This window comes from Schistocerca piceifrons, chromosome X, assembly GCF_021461385.2.
Source record: "Schistocerca piceifrons isolate TAMUIC-IGC-003096 chromosome X, iqSchPice1.1, whole genome shotgun sequence".
Lineage (NCBI taxonomy): Eukaryota > Metazoa > Arthropoda > Insecta > Orthoptera > Acrididae > Schistocerca > Schistocerca piceifrons.
Window position 1 is genome coordinate 705,224,164 of NC_060149.1, and position 13,770 is coordinate 705,237,933.

The window sequence follows — 13,770 nt, forward strand, 5'->3', positions numbered from 1 at the left end:
TCCTAGCCTTATCCCGTGTCTACATATAGTCGGCATGTTAATGTGGATACGGCAATGTTATTTTTACAGGGTGACTGAATGCCCTTCATGTCATCCCCCACTCCCCAGACGGAATTTGTGTATCCCATCTGCCTGCATCTAATGTTAACCATATGAAATTGTGTGAATGTTTTGTAAATGTTTGAGAATTGTGTAACTGAGGTTGACATGGGTAAAATCCCAGTATTCATTTAGTCAGATGTGGGAAATTGTCAAAAAACCAAATCCTGGCTGGTTGGCACACCAGCTCTTGTCATGAATCCATCAGGTGGATTTAATGTGAGGCTGGTACACCTTCCAAAAAAGCCTGAAGCTATGTGCTAACATGCAAAACATGACTGTGTGTATCCAGGTAATATATTATTCTAATAATACCATAAAGAAAGTAGTAATACCAAAACGAAAACAAAATAAGTATCATGTTAAAATGTAGTAGAGAGAGTTCATCTGCAGCACTGATCATTCCCTGTGGTAATTTAAGGCCTTTCTACCCTTTAAGATTGTCATGGTAAGTCTATGGAATGTGGTCGTCATGAGAGGTTCCATTATAGGAGGCTCAGGAATATGAGATACTATTGAGGTAAATTAAATGACTGAAAAATGTGGTTAAAACTAATGAGAACTATTATATGTTCTAACAACTTTTTGCCACAAACTTTTAAATCCTGTTTAGATACTGTTGATGCTGGATAAAGAGCAACAAAATGAGACCTGATTCAGGAAGGGTGCTTCATGAGGCTGTTACTAGTATTGTAAAATTTGGCATTAATATTTACTGGAACAGGGAACAACATTACCCTACAATAATACAGTAGTATAGCTCATTCTTTTGAGGAAAACCTCTTAGGAGGACGTTCCTGATTTAACAAAGGAAATTTCATTCTGTGGGAGCTGAAGGAAAATTGGCAGCTCCCACGGAAAGAGATGTAGTTAGTTTGCCTTAATGTTGTCAAGATTAGAGTAATACTTCATGAATTCAATTTTTTCCACATAGTCAGCTACATTTGTGACTCACCATAAGACTATCATTGAAAATTCACATACAGGTGTAAGTGATCACACTAGTCTCAGTAGCTAAAGTGCACATAGGGACATGCTTTTATCAATACGTTAATTTGGCCATTGACAAATGATATAAATGAGTGCTGTTTCTTAATTTCATATATTTTCTTCAATTCAGATAATTATATCCATTTTAAAACTTAAATTTCCTGACATCTAATGTTTTTGTCTACAATAGTTGTACAGTCTCAACTCAAGCTGGATGGTTGTCCAAAACGTTTCATTTACTTGTTCCTCACAGGAAATATGGTATGTCTACCATGCTCCCACTTGAAACCACACATTTGGTTTGGACCATGAGGTTTCATATTAAGGAGGACAAACACTGCTGTTTTATGTCTAGGTAATGCTGGAGAACTGACTGCCAGCATGAATGCAGCAGTTTTCTTGCATTCACCATTAATTTTTTTCATAATTTTTACATATCTGCTATGCCTACCCTTTCTCAATCTTCTCTTAGTTCCTATACATTGTCATTACAATTTTCCATAAGATAACGTCCTTTCTATAACTGACAGTGTTTTGCATTTCTCTCACTGCTGGTACTTCTACAAGTAATATAGTATTACAGATATGTTACGCACAATAAGAAGTTGGTTCTACCAAAAGCATTCAATTTCACAACCACATGAGAGATTTTAGGGCACCTGCAATATCTTGCAAACTTCCTCTTTTCTCGTAACAGAGATTACATTCTTAGGAAGACTCACAGTCATACTGCTATTTGATAATCTCTCATGAGTGGATCCACTCGCTATTGCTCCATCTCATTGGGAGTGTAAGGAGTTTATGAATTAAGAAGCAACTCATTCCCATGAGCCACATATGTTGGCTAAGGGCAGAGCTGAGCCTACCTGATCAAGCCTAATACAACTGAGATGTTGCACACGCCACAGATACTGCCTCTTTTTGAATCTTTTGCTTCAGTACCCATCTAATACATTGGCGGACAGCATATATTGATACTGACCTTTCATGTAAATGCTGCTCCTAGGTTAGCTTTACAACATTCGTATTGTTGCTTTAGTGGTACTGCATAATGTTCATGATACAGTCTATTCAGTCTTGAAATAAACCATAGTGTTCAAACACTTTAGGAGAGATGCAAGGTTTCTTGCTTTAAACTGCTGTCAACTCTGTTCATGATATTACTTTGCTTGCAATTCTCTTATATTCATATTCAACAATACCATCTGAGTCACATCTTACTGAAATTAAGGTTGCTATCAGTTCATGTTTTATATGTTTCTGACATATGGTACCAGTTCTCTTATTTAGTGGGTCTGGCATGTCTTCTGTTGCTTTCAGGATATAAAAATTAGAATATTTACCCTTGAATACACAATGGACTCAGTTTTACAATGAGTAATAGGTAAGGATGTGGTGGTGAGGATTGTGGTTTGATAGGGACTAGACTACTAGATTACAATTCTCTCCGCCTTAGACAAACTCTGATGTTAATGATTATGCCGAGAATGAGGGTAAAGACAATCTTTTTTACTGTCAAATCTATTTGCTATAACACTAATGTAATCCATTATTTGACTAAAGCAATAACAAGCTGGGGAGGAATGTCCAGATATTTTGGAAACAATTTGTAGAGGCTAAAAGAGAGGTAATCCATACAACAAAAAGATAAGTAAATCAAACAATGGAAAATCCAGGATGGAATGTAACAATATTATGAAAAGGAAAGTTGCTACTCACCATATAGTGGAGATGCTGAGTCGCAGATAGGCACAACAAAATGACTCACAAGTAAAGCTTTCAGCTGTTAAGGCCTTTGTCAACAATAGACGACACACACACACACACACACACACACACACACACACACACACACACACACACAAACGCAACTTGCACACAACTGCAGTCTCAGGCAACTGAAACCACACTGCGAGCAGCAACACCAGGGGCGGGGAGGGGGAGGGATAGTATGGTGAGGGTGGCAGACAGTGAAGTGCTGCAGGTTAGACAGAGGAGAGGGGTGGGGGGGAGGGGAGGGAAGTAGCGGAAAAGGAGAGAAAAAGACTGGGTGTGATGGGGGAATGCTGGCTGTGTAGTGCTGGGAATGGGAATAGGGAAGGCGCTGAATGAGTGAGGACAGTGACTAATGAAGGTTGAGGCCAGGAGGGTTACGGGAACATAGGATGTATAGCAGGGAAAGTTCCCACCTGGACAATTCAGAAAAGCTGATGGTGGTGGGAAGGATCCATATGGCACAGGACGTGAAGCAGTCACTGAAATGAAGGATGGGAAAGTGTTAGAGGATGTCGGTGCTGGGGAGGACCCAGCTGAAGGTTCAATGGGGCCCCTTTTGTGGCAAGAAGTCCTCTCTCTACATCTATCATACTTAATGACTTAAAATAAAGAATTCTGTAGGAAAAATACTAGTGTCAGTTACATCTAAAATGGAACTATGTGAGGCTAGAATGGTTAAACTGCAGTTTGTGTCAAGTGACACAGACTTTCTACGAAGCCTGGTAGGAAGTCCTCCATCCACAAGTGGTTTCCTTAATCATTCTTAATTGGTTGTGGGTACTGATAGCTTGCCACTCCATATCCCAAGCTTTCAGGATCATTAGGTTCCTGTGTTGGTATCATTGGTAAGTGCCAGGTATTCCCATTTCTAGTAATTCACTTGCAGTCACACATTTGGCCAATTGGTCAGTAAGCTCATTTCCTGGTATACCAGCACGGCTTCACATCCAGATGAACATGATGGTAGTGTTTTGCAGTTCAGATAGCAGATTCTGACCACTTGAAACTAATGTATTCTTTGGACAGCACTTTTTAACAGCTTGAAAACAGCTGAATGAGTTGCAGCAGAATAGGAACCCTTTGATGTTTTGGGTTCCCAGGTGTTGCAAGGCTCATGTTATGGCTTTCATCTCAACAGTGAACACAATATATGCATTTGGCAGAGACAATAGTTCTTGAACAACAGTGGACACAAACACATACCAAACTCTACCATTAGTTGTAGAACTGCCTGAGTGGATTGTTTCAGAGTACAGCTACTCACATAGGATCAAAAGAAATAGTCATCAGTAGATATTAGGGTCTGTGTTCCCTTTAGGTTGACAACACAGGTTAAGGTGTAGCTTTGGGAGATTTACATACCAAGGAGGAGCCCCTTCAGAGGATCTGTGCATGAAATTGGACTGGGGAAGCTGAACTTCATTCCTTAATACTAGGCTCCTGACTGCTGAACAGAACCAGATGGTATGGATAGCTAGGTGATGATTGAATTATTATGCATAATTAACAAGACGTTGCTGATGCCAGACTTGCAGCAGCAGCATGTATGCTTCTGCTAGAAGGCTGTCAATGGGATTTGTGTGAAAGGCTCCAGTTGTCAGCCTCATACAACTGTAGTGAATTGGATTTAGCTAGTCCACAGAGCACATACTCTGTCAGACACCAACAGTTTGGTGATGGCAATAGAACACTTACAGTTGATGTTCAGCTAGAATGGATTCTCGTCTAGAGATATCCAAAAGGCACTCTGACCTGCCAGTGGACCACAGAATCTAGAAGAATCAGAAGAGGCAAAGAGGGTGGCATACTTGCCATATGCTGGATCGATCTCTGCTAAGATAAGCAGAATTCTCATGAAACATGACATCAAGAGCATACTTTTCCCACTCACTAAGATTGGGACAATGTTGGGTAACGTAAAGGATGACCTGGGGTTACAGAAGCCAGGCATTTACAACATACCATGTGAGTGTGGGATGTCATACATCGGCCAGACCACCAGGACTGAGGACATCAGGTATAAAGAATATCAGAGGCACATCAGACTCAGACAGGCAACCAAATCCGCCACAGCAGAACACTGTCTAGAGCTTGGTCACTTGATGAACTACAATGACACCATGATTGTCACACAGGACCTTAGATATTGGGACAGTGTCATAAAAGAGTCCATCAAGATCAAGATCACGGAGAATCTAATCAGCCGTAACAACGGATACCAGCTCGGCATGGCCTGGGATCCGGCTCTTGAACTTCTGAAAACTCAATGCAAAACACATGGAGATTTCAGAAGAAGCAGGAGTGGGTACCGAGAAAACAGCCACGAGACAGAGCACCAGACACTACAGATTTGTCCTGACACTCCTGAGATCACAACCATGAACCTAGAGGACATCCAAGTCAGGGCAGACATTGGTCGGTACACCAAAGATCAGAGGCAACCACTGGACCTGCACCTGGCACGTGCGGACCAGAGACAGAACACTCGACGTGGCACAGACTGTTTACAGAGTGCCCAGCAAGAGACAGAAGTGGAAACCGAGGAAACAAAATGAGACAGAACACCAGCATTACAGACCAGTTTTGACAGACCTCTGATGATGACCACAACCCCAGAGGACAGCCACACCGGGCGCAGATGGCATTCGGAACACCAATGACCAGAGGGGACCATGGGAGTCAGGCCTGATGGGCGTGGCCCGCGAACGAAACACTCAACACAGTGTGGACCAGTTATAAATCGCCCAGCAAGAAACAGAAGTGGAGACCAAGGAAACAGCCAGGATACAGAACACCAGACGCTACTGAGATGACCGCAACCCCAGAGAGCAGCCGAACTGGGTGTGGACGGTAGTGGGAACACCAGTGACCAGAGAGGTCCATGGGACCGGCATCTGGCAGGCACGGACGAGGAGGGAACACCTGATGGCAGCTTGGACGAACTAGGGATTGCCCAGCACCTTGCAGGCATAAATACTGGACTCAATCTGCCCAAGAACCATTCTCGGAGTTACACCATCGAATGCAAGAATGACGTTAACATCTGGCAGACGTCCCATTTTTTCAAAATGTCAACAGATTGGCAGGAAAGCCTGAAGAACTACAGGATTGAGCAAGTTTAATACCAATGGCACTGTGGATATGTATGCAACACATAAATAATCCAAACGGGATAATATTAAGGACTCATGTAGCCACAAAAGAAATGTATAAATAGCTCCCCTGGAGGAGCTACTGAGGAATTTTTTTCCATATAATTAACTTTAACAGGCAGGCATGCAATAACCATATTATCTTCTCATTTTAAGGCTGCCAGATCTCTCCCCAAGTGAGAATGTTCGAAGCATTATGAGCAAGGCATTCCATCCAGCTCAGAATTCCCTAACAAACCCTTGGACAGAAATTGCCACAGTATCCCTCTAAAGGACATAACACAATTCAGTCAATGCCAAGCCAAATAACTGCTTGCTTAACAGACAGAGGTGGACAAACACATTATTGATTCACTCAATTTGTGAAGCTCTTTCTCTTGAATAAATCATTCAGCATTTCTGAAATTGTAATAATTTGTTTGTCTGTACATGTATATAACATCTACCAATTTCTGCCCCATTTGGATAATTACTTTGTGGTATTTCCTGCCACCCCACCACCCCCTCCCCCCCCCCCCCCACCCACCCACCCCAAAAACGTACATTGTTCAAACAAGGGTTTAGGTTGAAGACTGCTCTTTTGAATTGGGTTACCTTTGTATCTTCGAGTAGCCAGACAACCATCCAGTTCATACAGCCTCAGTCTCATATGTCTGGGTAAAGCTAAGCATGAGCATGCCACTCCTATTGTCACATGACTACACCAACAAGCAAACTTTCAGTCAGTTCTGCACTCGCATCTGATATTGTCAGTCACTATCACCACTATACTACAAAATTCTGGATAACAACCTCACTTGGCACTTGGTCTTTCTCTCTGATTGTGATTCAGATTGTCTCTCTCTTTCCTCTTGGCCTGTTGACATTGCTGTGGCAAAGGTTTCTGCTTTGCATTTAACTGTTTACATCAATTGCTTTGGCCTTGTCCTTGTCCGTGTCCTGTCTGTCATCAGGCAGCCATGTTTAGCTCAGCTACTGCTTGGTGTCATGTTATCTTCTGCATGCAGCCCCTCTGCCTTGTGGCTTCAAGTGTTTCTCTCTTGGATTCACACGCACATGCTGATATCCAGCTACTCGCAGATGTAGCAACATGTCTGTGTTTTAGCTTAACATCCACTGTTGTGTTTTAGTCACCTTGGAGTTGAGGGTTTTCTTAGTGAGGGTCATCCCTTCCACATGATGAAACCGTTGGTTCCACAGTGTGCAACACCTAATATTCCTGCTCAGCATCCAATAACTGATGGGAGGCATGCAAAATTTAAGAGTTAGCAAACCGAGACTCATAATCATTAGATAGTTCAGAACCTAAAATGTGTCAAACGTGCTCAGTGAAATTGGGTCTCCTTCCTATGTAGTGTGGATGCATGAAATGTGATGCATTCTACATAGTGGAAGAAATACGGAAAAGACAAAGAGAACAAAAATGGGAATGAAATAAGAAGGATCTCTGAGTATATCCCCTTCCTATAGAGTGTTTATTTTTGGGTTTCATGCATATGTGACAGAAGTGTATCACCTGGATGAAGAATGTGTCAGATTAACACTGTGATAATCATATGTAAATGGACATAAGCCTTACAATCTAAATTATATGTAAACAGATACACAAAAAGTTAGGTACAAATGTTCAAATAATAACTTAGATAATAGTAGTAATAATAGTCACATGAACAAATTATTAGGCTTACATTCTAATTCATACAATAAGCATTCTTTCAACAAGTTCTCCTTTTCTGGAGAGTCCAGCAGCCACACGTAAAAGAGGCTACGATGGTTGTCAGCTAGGTTGTGAGTATTTCTCTTCTTTCTATTCCAGTGTGATATCAGGTACTGAAATTAAGAACAGTATTTGGCATAAAATGGAATGTCTGGTTACAATAACTGCAGTGCACCATGAATAGCAGTAATTTGAACAACCATCATTCACTTTTGGCATTTTTATCCTTCCTGTGATGCTAAATTCCCCCCATGAAACATGGACCTTGTCACTGGTGGGGTGACTTTCATGCCTCAGCACTACAGATAGCCGTACCGTAGGTGCAACCACAATGGAGGGGTATCTTTTGAGAGGCCAGACAAATGTGTGGTTCCTGAAGAAGAGCAGCAGCCTTTTTAGTAGTTTCAGGGGCAACAGTCTGGATCATTGACTGATCTGGCCTTGTAACATCAGCTTTACTGTATGGTTAAATGATGATGGCATCCTCTTGGGTACAATATTCTAGAGGCAAAATAGTCCCCCATTTGGATCTCTGGACAGGGGCTACTCAGGATGATGTCATTATCAGGAGAAAGAAAACTGGCATTCTATGAATCAGAGCATGGAATGTCAGATCCCTTAATTGGGCAGGTAGGTTCGAAAATACAAAAAGGGAAATGGATATGTTAAAGTTATATATAGTGGGAATTAGTGAAGTTTGGTGGCAGGAGTAACAAGACTTCTGGTCAGGTGAATACAGGGCTATAAATACAAAATCAAAGAGAGATAATGCAGGAGTAGATTTGATAATGAATAAAAAATAGGAGCACAGATAAGCTACTACAAACAGCATAGTGAACTCATTAATGTATCCAAGATAGACATGAAGCCCACACCTACCACACTAGTACAAGTTCTTATGCCAACTATCTCCATAGACGACAAAGAGATTGAAGAAATGTATGATGCAATAAAAGAAATTATTCAGATAGTTAAGGGAGATGAAAATTTAATAGTCATGGGGGACTGGAATTCAATAGTAGGGAAAGGAAGAGAAGGAAAAGTAGTAGGTGAATATGGACTGGGGATAAGAAATGAAAGAGGAAGCTGCCTGGTAGAATTTTGCAAAGGGCATAACTTAATCATAGCTGACACTTGGTTTAAGAATCAAGAAAGGAGGTCATATGAGTGGAAGAGGCCAGGAGACACTGGAAAATTTCACATAGATTATATAATGGTACGACAGAGATTTAGGAACCAGGTTTTAAATTGTAAGACCTTTCCAGGGGCAGACGGGGACTCTGACCACAATTTATTGGTTATGAACTGTAGATTAAAACTGAATAAACTGCAATAAGGTAGGAATTTAAGGAGATGGGAACTGGATAAACTGAAAGAACCACATGCTGTAGAGAGTTTCAAAGAGAGCATTAGGGAGCAATTGACAAATACAGGAGAAAGAAATATGGTAGAAGAAGGAGGGATAGCTTTGAGAGATGAAATAGTGAAGGCAGCACAGGATCAAGTAGGTCACAAGACAAGGGCTAGTAGAAATCCTTGGGTAACAAAAGAGATATTGCATTTAACTGATGAAAGCAGAAAATATAAAAATGTAGTAAATGGAGCAGGCAAAAAGGAATACAAATGTCTCAAAAATGAGATCGACAGGAAGTGCAAAATGGCTAAGCAGGGATGGCTAGAGGACAAATGTAAGGATGTTGAGGCACATATCACTAGGGGTAAGATAGATACTGCTTACAGGAAAATTAAAGAGACGATTGGAGAAAAGAGAACCACCTGTATGAATACCAAGAGCTCAGATGGAAAACCAGTCCTAAGCAAAGAAGGGAAAGTGGAAAGGTGGAAGGAGTATATTGAGGGTCTATACAAGGGCGATGTACTTGAGGGTAATGCAATGGAAATGGAAGAGGACATAGATGAAGATGAAATGGGAGATATGATACTGTGTGAAGAATTTGACAGAGCACTAAAAGACCCAAGTCAAAAAAAGGCCCCGGGAATAGACAACATTCCATTAGAACTACTGATAGCCTCGGGAGGGCCAGCCGTGACAAAAAAAAAAAAAAAAAAAAACTATCATCTGGTGGGCAAGATGTACGAAACAGGAGAAATACCTTCAGACTTCAAGAAGAATATAGTAATTCCAATCCCAAAGAAAATGGGTGTCGACAGGTGTGAAAATTACCGAACTATCGTTTTAATACGTCTTGGTTGCAAAATACTTACATGAATTCTTTACAGACGAATGGAAAAACTGGTAGAAGCTGACCTCAGGGAAAATCAATTTGTATTCCGTAGAAACGTTACAACATACCTCAGAAGATAGATCAAGGAAAGACAAACCTACGTTTCTAGCATTTGTGGACTTGGAGAAATCTTTTGACAATGTTGACTGGAATACTCTCTTTCAAATTCTGGAGGTGGCAGTGGTAAGAGACAGGGAGTGAAAGGCTATTCACAATCTGTACAGAAACCAGATGGCAGTTATAAGCATCAAGGGGCATGAAAGAAAAGCAGTGGTTGAGAAGGGCCTAAGACAGGGTTGTAGCCTACCCCCGATATTATTCAATGAGTATATTGAGCAAGCAGTAAAGGAAACAAAAGAAAAATTTTGAGTAGGAATTAAAATCCATGGAGAAGAAATAAAAAACTTTGTGGTTTGCCGATGACATTGTAATTCTGTCAGAGACAGCAAAGGACCTGGAAGAGCAGTTGAATGGAATGGACCGTGTCTTGAAAGGAGAATATAAGACAAACATCAGAAAAAACAGAACAAGGATAATGGAATGTAGTTGGATTAAATCAGGTGATGCTGAGGGAATTACATTAGGAAATGAGACACTTAAAGAAGTAGATGATTTTTGCTATTTGGGGGGCAAAATAGCTGATTATGGTCAAAGTAGAGAGGATATAAAATGTAGTCTGGCTAAGGCAAGGAAAACGTTTCTGTAAAAGGGAAATTTGTTAACATCAAGTATAGATTTAAGTGCCAGAAAGTCTTTTCTCAAAGTATTTGTATGGAGTGTAGTCATGTATGGAAGTCAAACATGGACGATAAATAGTTTAGACAAGATGATAATAGAAGCTTTCAAAATGTGGTGCTACAGAAGAATGCTGAAGATTAGATGGGTAGATCAGGTTACTAATGAGGAGATACTGGACAGAACTGGGGAGAAGAGGAATTTGTGGCACAATCTGAGTAAAAGAAGGAATCGGTTGGCAGGACACATTCTGAGGCATTAAGGGACCACCAGTTTAGTATTGGAGGGAAGCATGGAGGGTAAAAACTGTAGAGGGAGACCAAGAGATGAATACACTAAGCAGATCCAGAAGGATGTAGACTGTAGTAGTTACTTGGAGATGAAGAAACTCACACAGGATAGAGAAGCATGGAGAGCTGCAGCAAACCAGTCTCTGGATTGAAGACCACAACAACAACAATGCTAAATTCTCTGAGCCCCCTGGGGGATGTTTCCAGAATAAAATTTTGATTCGAGTGGAAACATCCCCCAGGCCGTGGCTAAGCCATGTCTCCGCAATAGCCTTTCTTCAAGGAACAATTATTCTGCAAGGTTCACAAGAGAGCTTCTGTGAAGTTTGGAAGGTTTTATAACATGATACATCTCTTTTGGTGGACCATTATTTCTTATTTAGTCTAATAACCACCTCTGCTTGGACAAAGATTTGGTATTATAATCAAATAAAGTCCAGAATGAAATTTTCATCCTGCAGCAGTGTGTGCACTGATATGAAACTTCCTGGCAGATTAAAACTGTGTGTCACACAGAGACTCAAACTCTGGACCTTTGCCTTTCATGGGCAAGTGCTGTATCAACTGAACTGCCTAAGCACAACCCAACACCTGTCCACACAGCTTTATTTCCACCAGTATCCCATCTCTACCTTCCAAACTTAGCAGAAGCTCTTCTGCGAAACTTGCAGAACTAGCACTCCTGTAAGAAAGGATATTACAGAGACATAGCTTAGCCACAGCCTGGGGGATGTACTCAGAATGGAATTTTCACTCTGCAGTGGAGTGTGCGCTGATATGAAACTTCCTGGCAGATTAAAACTGTGTGCCAGACTGAGACTCGAACTCTGGAGCTTTTCTCTTCGTGGCAACTACTCTACCAACTGATCTACCCAAGCATGACTCATGACCTGTCCGCATAGCTTTACTTCTGCCAGTTTCTTGTCTCCTACCTTCCAAATTTCACAGCTCTCCTGTGAACCTTGCAGAACTAACACGCCTAGAAGAAAGGATATTGCAGAGGCATGGCTTAGCCACAGCTTGGGGGATGTTTCCAGCCCCAGGCTGTGGCTAAGCCATGTCTCCACAATAGCATTTCTTCCAGGAACGATTATTCTGCAGGGTTCGCAAGAGAGCTTCTGTGAAGTCTGGAAGGTAGGAGATGAGGTACTGGTGTAAGTAAAGCTTGAGGATGGGTCGTGAGTTGTGCTTGGGTAGCTCAGTTGGCAGAGCACTTGCCCGCAAAAGGCAAAGGTCCAGAGTTCGAGTCTCAGTCCAGCATACAGTTTTAATCTGCCAGGAAGTTTCATATCTAACAAAATTAGAAAATTTTTTTTAAATAAATCTGGACATTTTACTTTCACTACTACCTTATTAAGTAAGAATTTAATATTTCTAGCATGCCATAGAAAACACAAATTAATTAAATGAAGTGAGCAACAAGCAGAGTTTTCAGACTGAGTCATTTTCTGTTGAAATTCAACTGGGCACAATGAAAAATTGTATAAAAAAATCACATTACCATTTCCTTGGTGTCTTTTGGAGAACACTGAAGTTTATCCCATAACAAATGAGTTCTGCAATCAACCATTCCTTTTGCTACCATGCTCTTTATGCGATTACATGAAGTGGATGCTTGTTCCAAAATAAGCTGCTGCATCAACTGTTCGTGTGACGAATAGTAGCCCAAGTAGTTCACAGATTCTTGTCTGAAAGCAACAAAATTACATAAAAAATGGTTTCTTCTTAAGTTAGGTACCAATGAAAGTATAAGGCAAAAATCATTACAGATTTCCTGGAAAAATTTGTTTTGTTCTACAGGTCACTTGACAAGAAAAAAAGAGAGACAAAATGCCCACTACCCTAGCTACAGTCATATTTAGTATTTAGTAGCAAACACTGCCACTATGATCATGCGAGTTATTAAAATCTCTTCCCTTCTTAAAGAGGTAGTTTATGTGATTATTAAATATATGACGCAGATAACTATGATGAATTCATACTGTCTTTACTACAATGAGGTGACAAAAGTTATGAGATACCTCCCAATATCACGTCATTTTGCCCAGTGTAGTGCAGCAACTCATCATCATGGCATGGACTGAAAAGGTTGTTGGAAGTCCCCTGCAGAAATATTGAGCCATGCTACCTCTACATCCACCCATAATTGCAAAAGTGTTGCCAGTGCAGGAGTTTGTGCAGGAACTGACCTCTCAATTATGTTCCATATATGTTCAATGGGATTCATACTGAGTAATCAGTGTGGGCAGATCATTTTCTCAAATTCTCCAGATCGTTCTTCAAACCAAACATGAAGAGTTGTGTCCTGGTGTCATGACATCATTGCTTGGGAGCATGAAGTCCATGAATGGCTGCAAATGGTTTCCAAGTAGCTGAACATAAACATTTGCAGTCAATCATTGGTGCAGTTCGACCAGAGGGCTCTGTCCATTCTATGTAAACACAACCCACACCATTATGGAGCCACCACCAGCTTGCAGAGTGCCTTGTTGACGACTTAGGTCCATGGCTGTGTGTGGTCTGCACCACACTCAAATCCTACCATCAACTCTTACCAACTGAAATTAGGACTCATCTGACCAGGTCACATGTTTAGAGTTGTCAAAGGCCTAATCAATATGATTACGAGCCCTGGAGAGGCAATGCAGGTGATGTCATGCAGTTAGCGAAGGCTCTCACTTCGGCTGTCTGATAGCAGTGTCCTAGTGGGCATATTCATCATACATTCCACATTGATTTCTGTGGTTATTTCAGGCAGTGTTACT

The 13,770-nt window shown here is 41.1% G+C and overlaps 1 protein-coding gene across 1 annotated transcript in view; it reads right to left on the reverse strand.

Annotated features, from left to right (window-relative positions):
- The window catches only part of LOC124722628 (KICSTOR complex protein SZT2-like), a 727,281-nt gene that overhangs the window by 16,415 nt on the left and 697,096 nt on the right, over positions 1-13,770 (reverse strand). Inside the window, exon 56 of the mRNA XM_047247762.1 lies at positions 12,510-12,693. Within this exon, the coding sequence (XP_047103718.1) occupies positions 12,510-12,693 (184 nt within the window). The remainder of the gene's footprint in view (positions 1-12,509; positions 12,694-13,770) is intronic.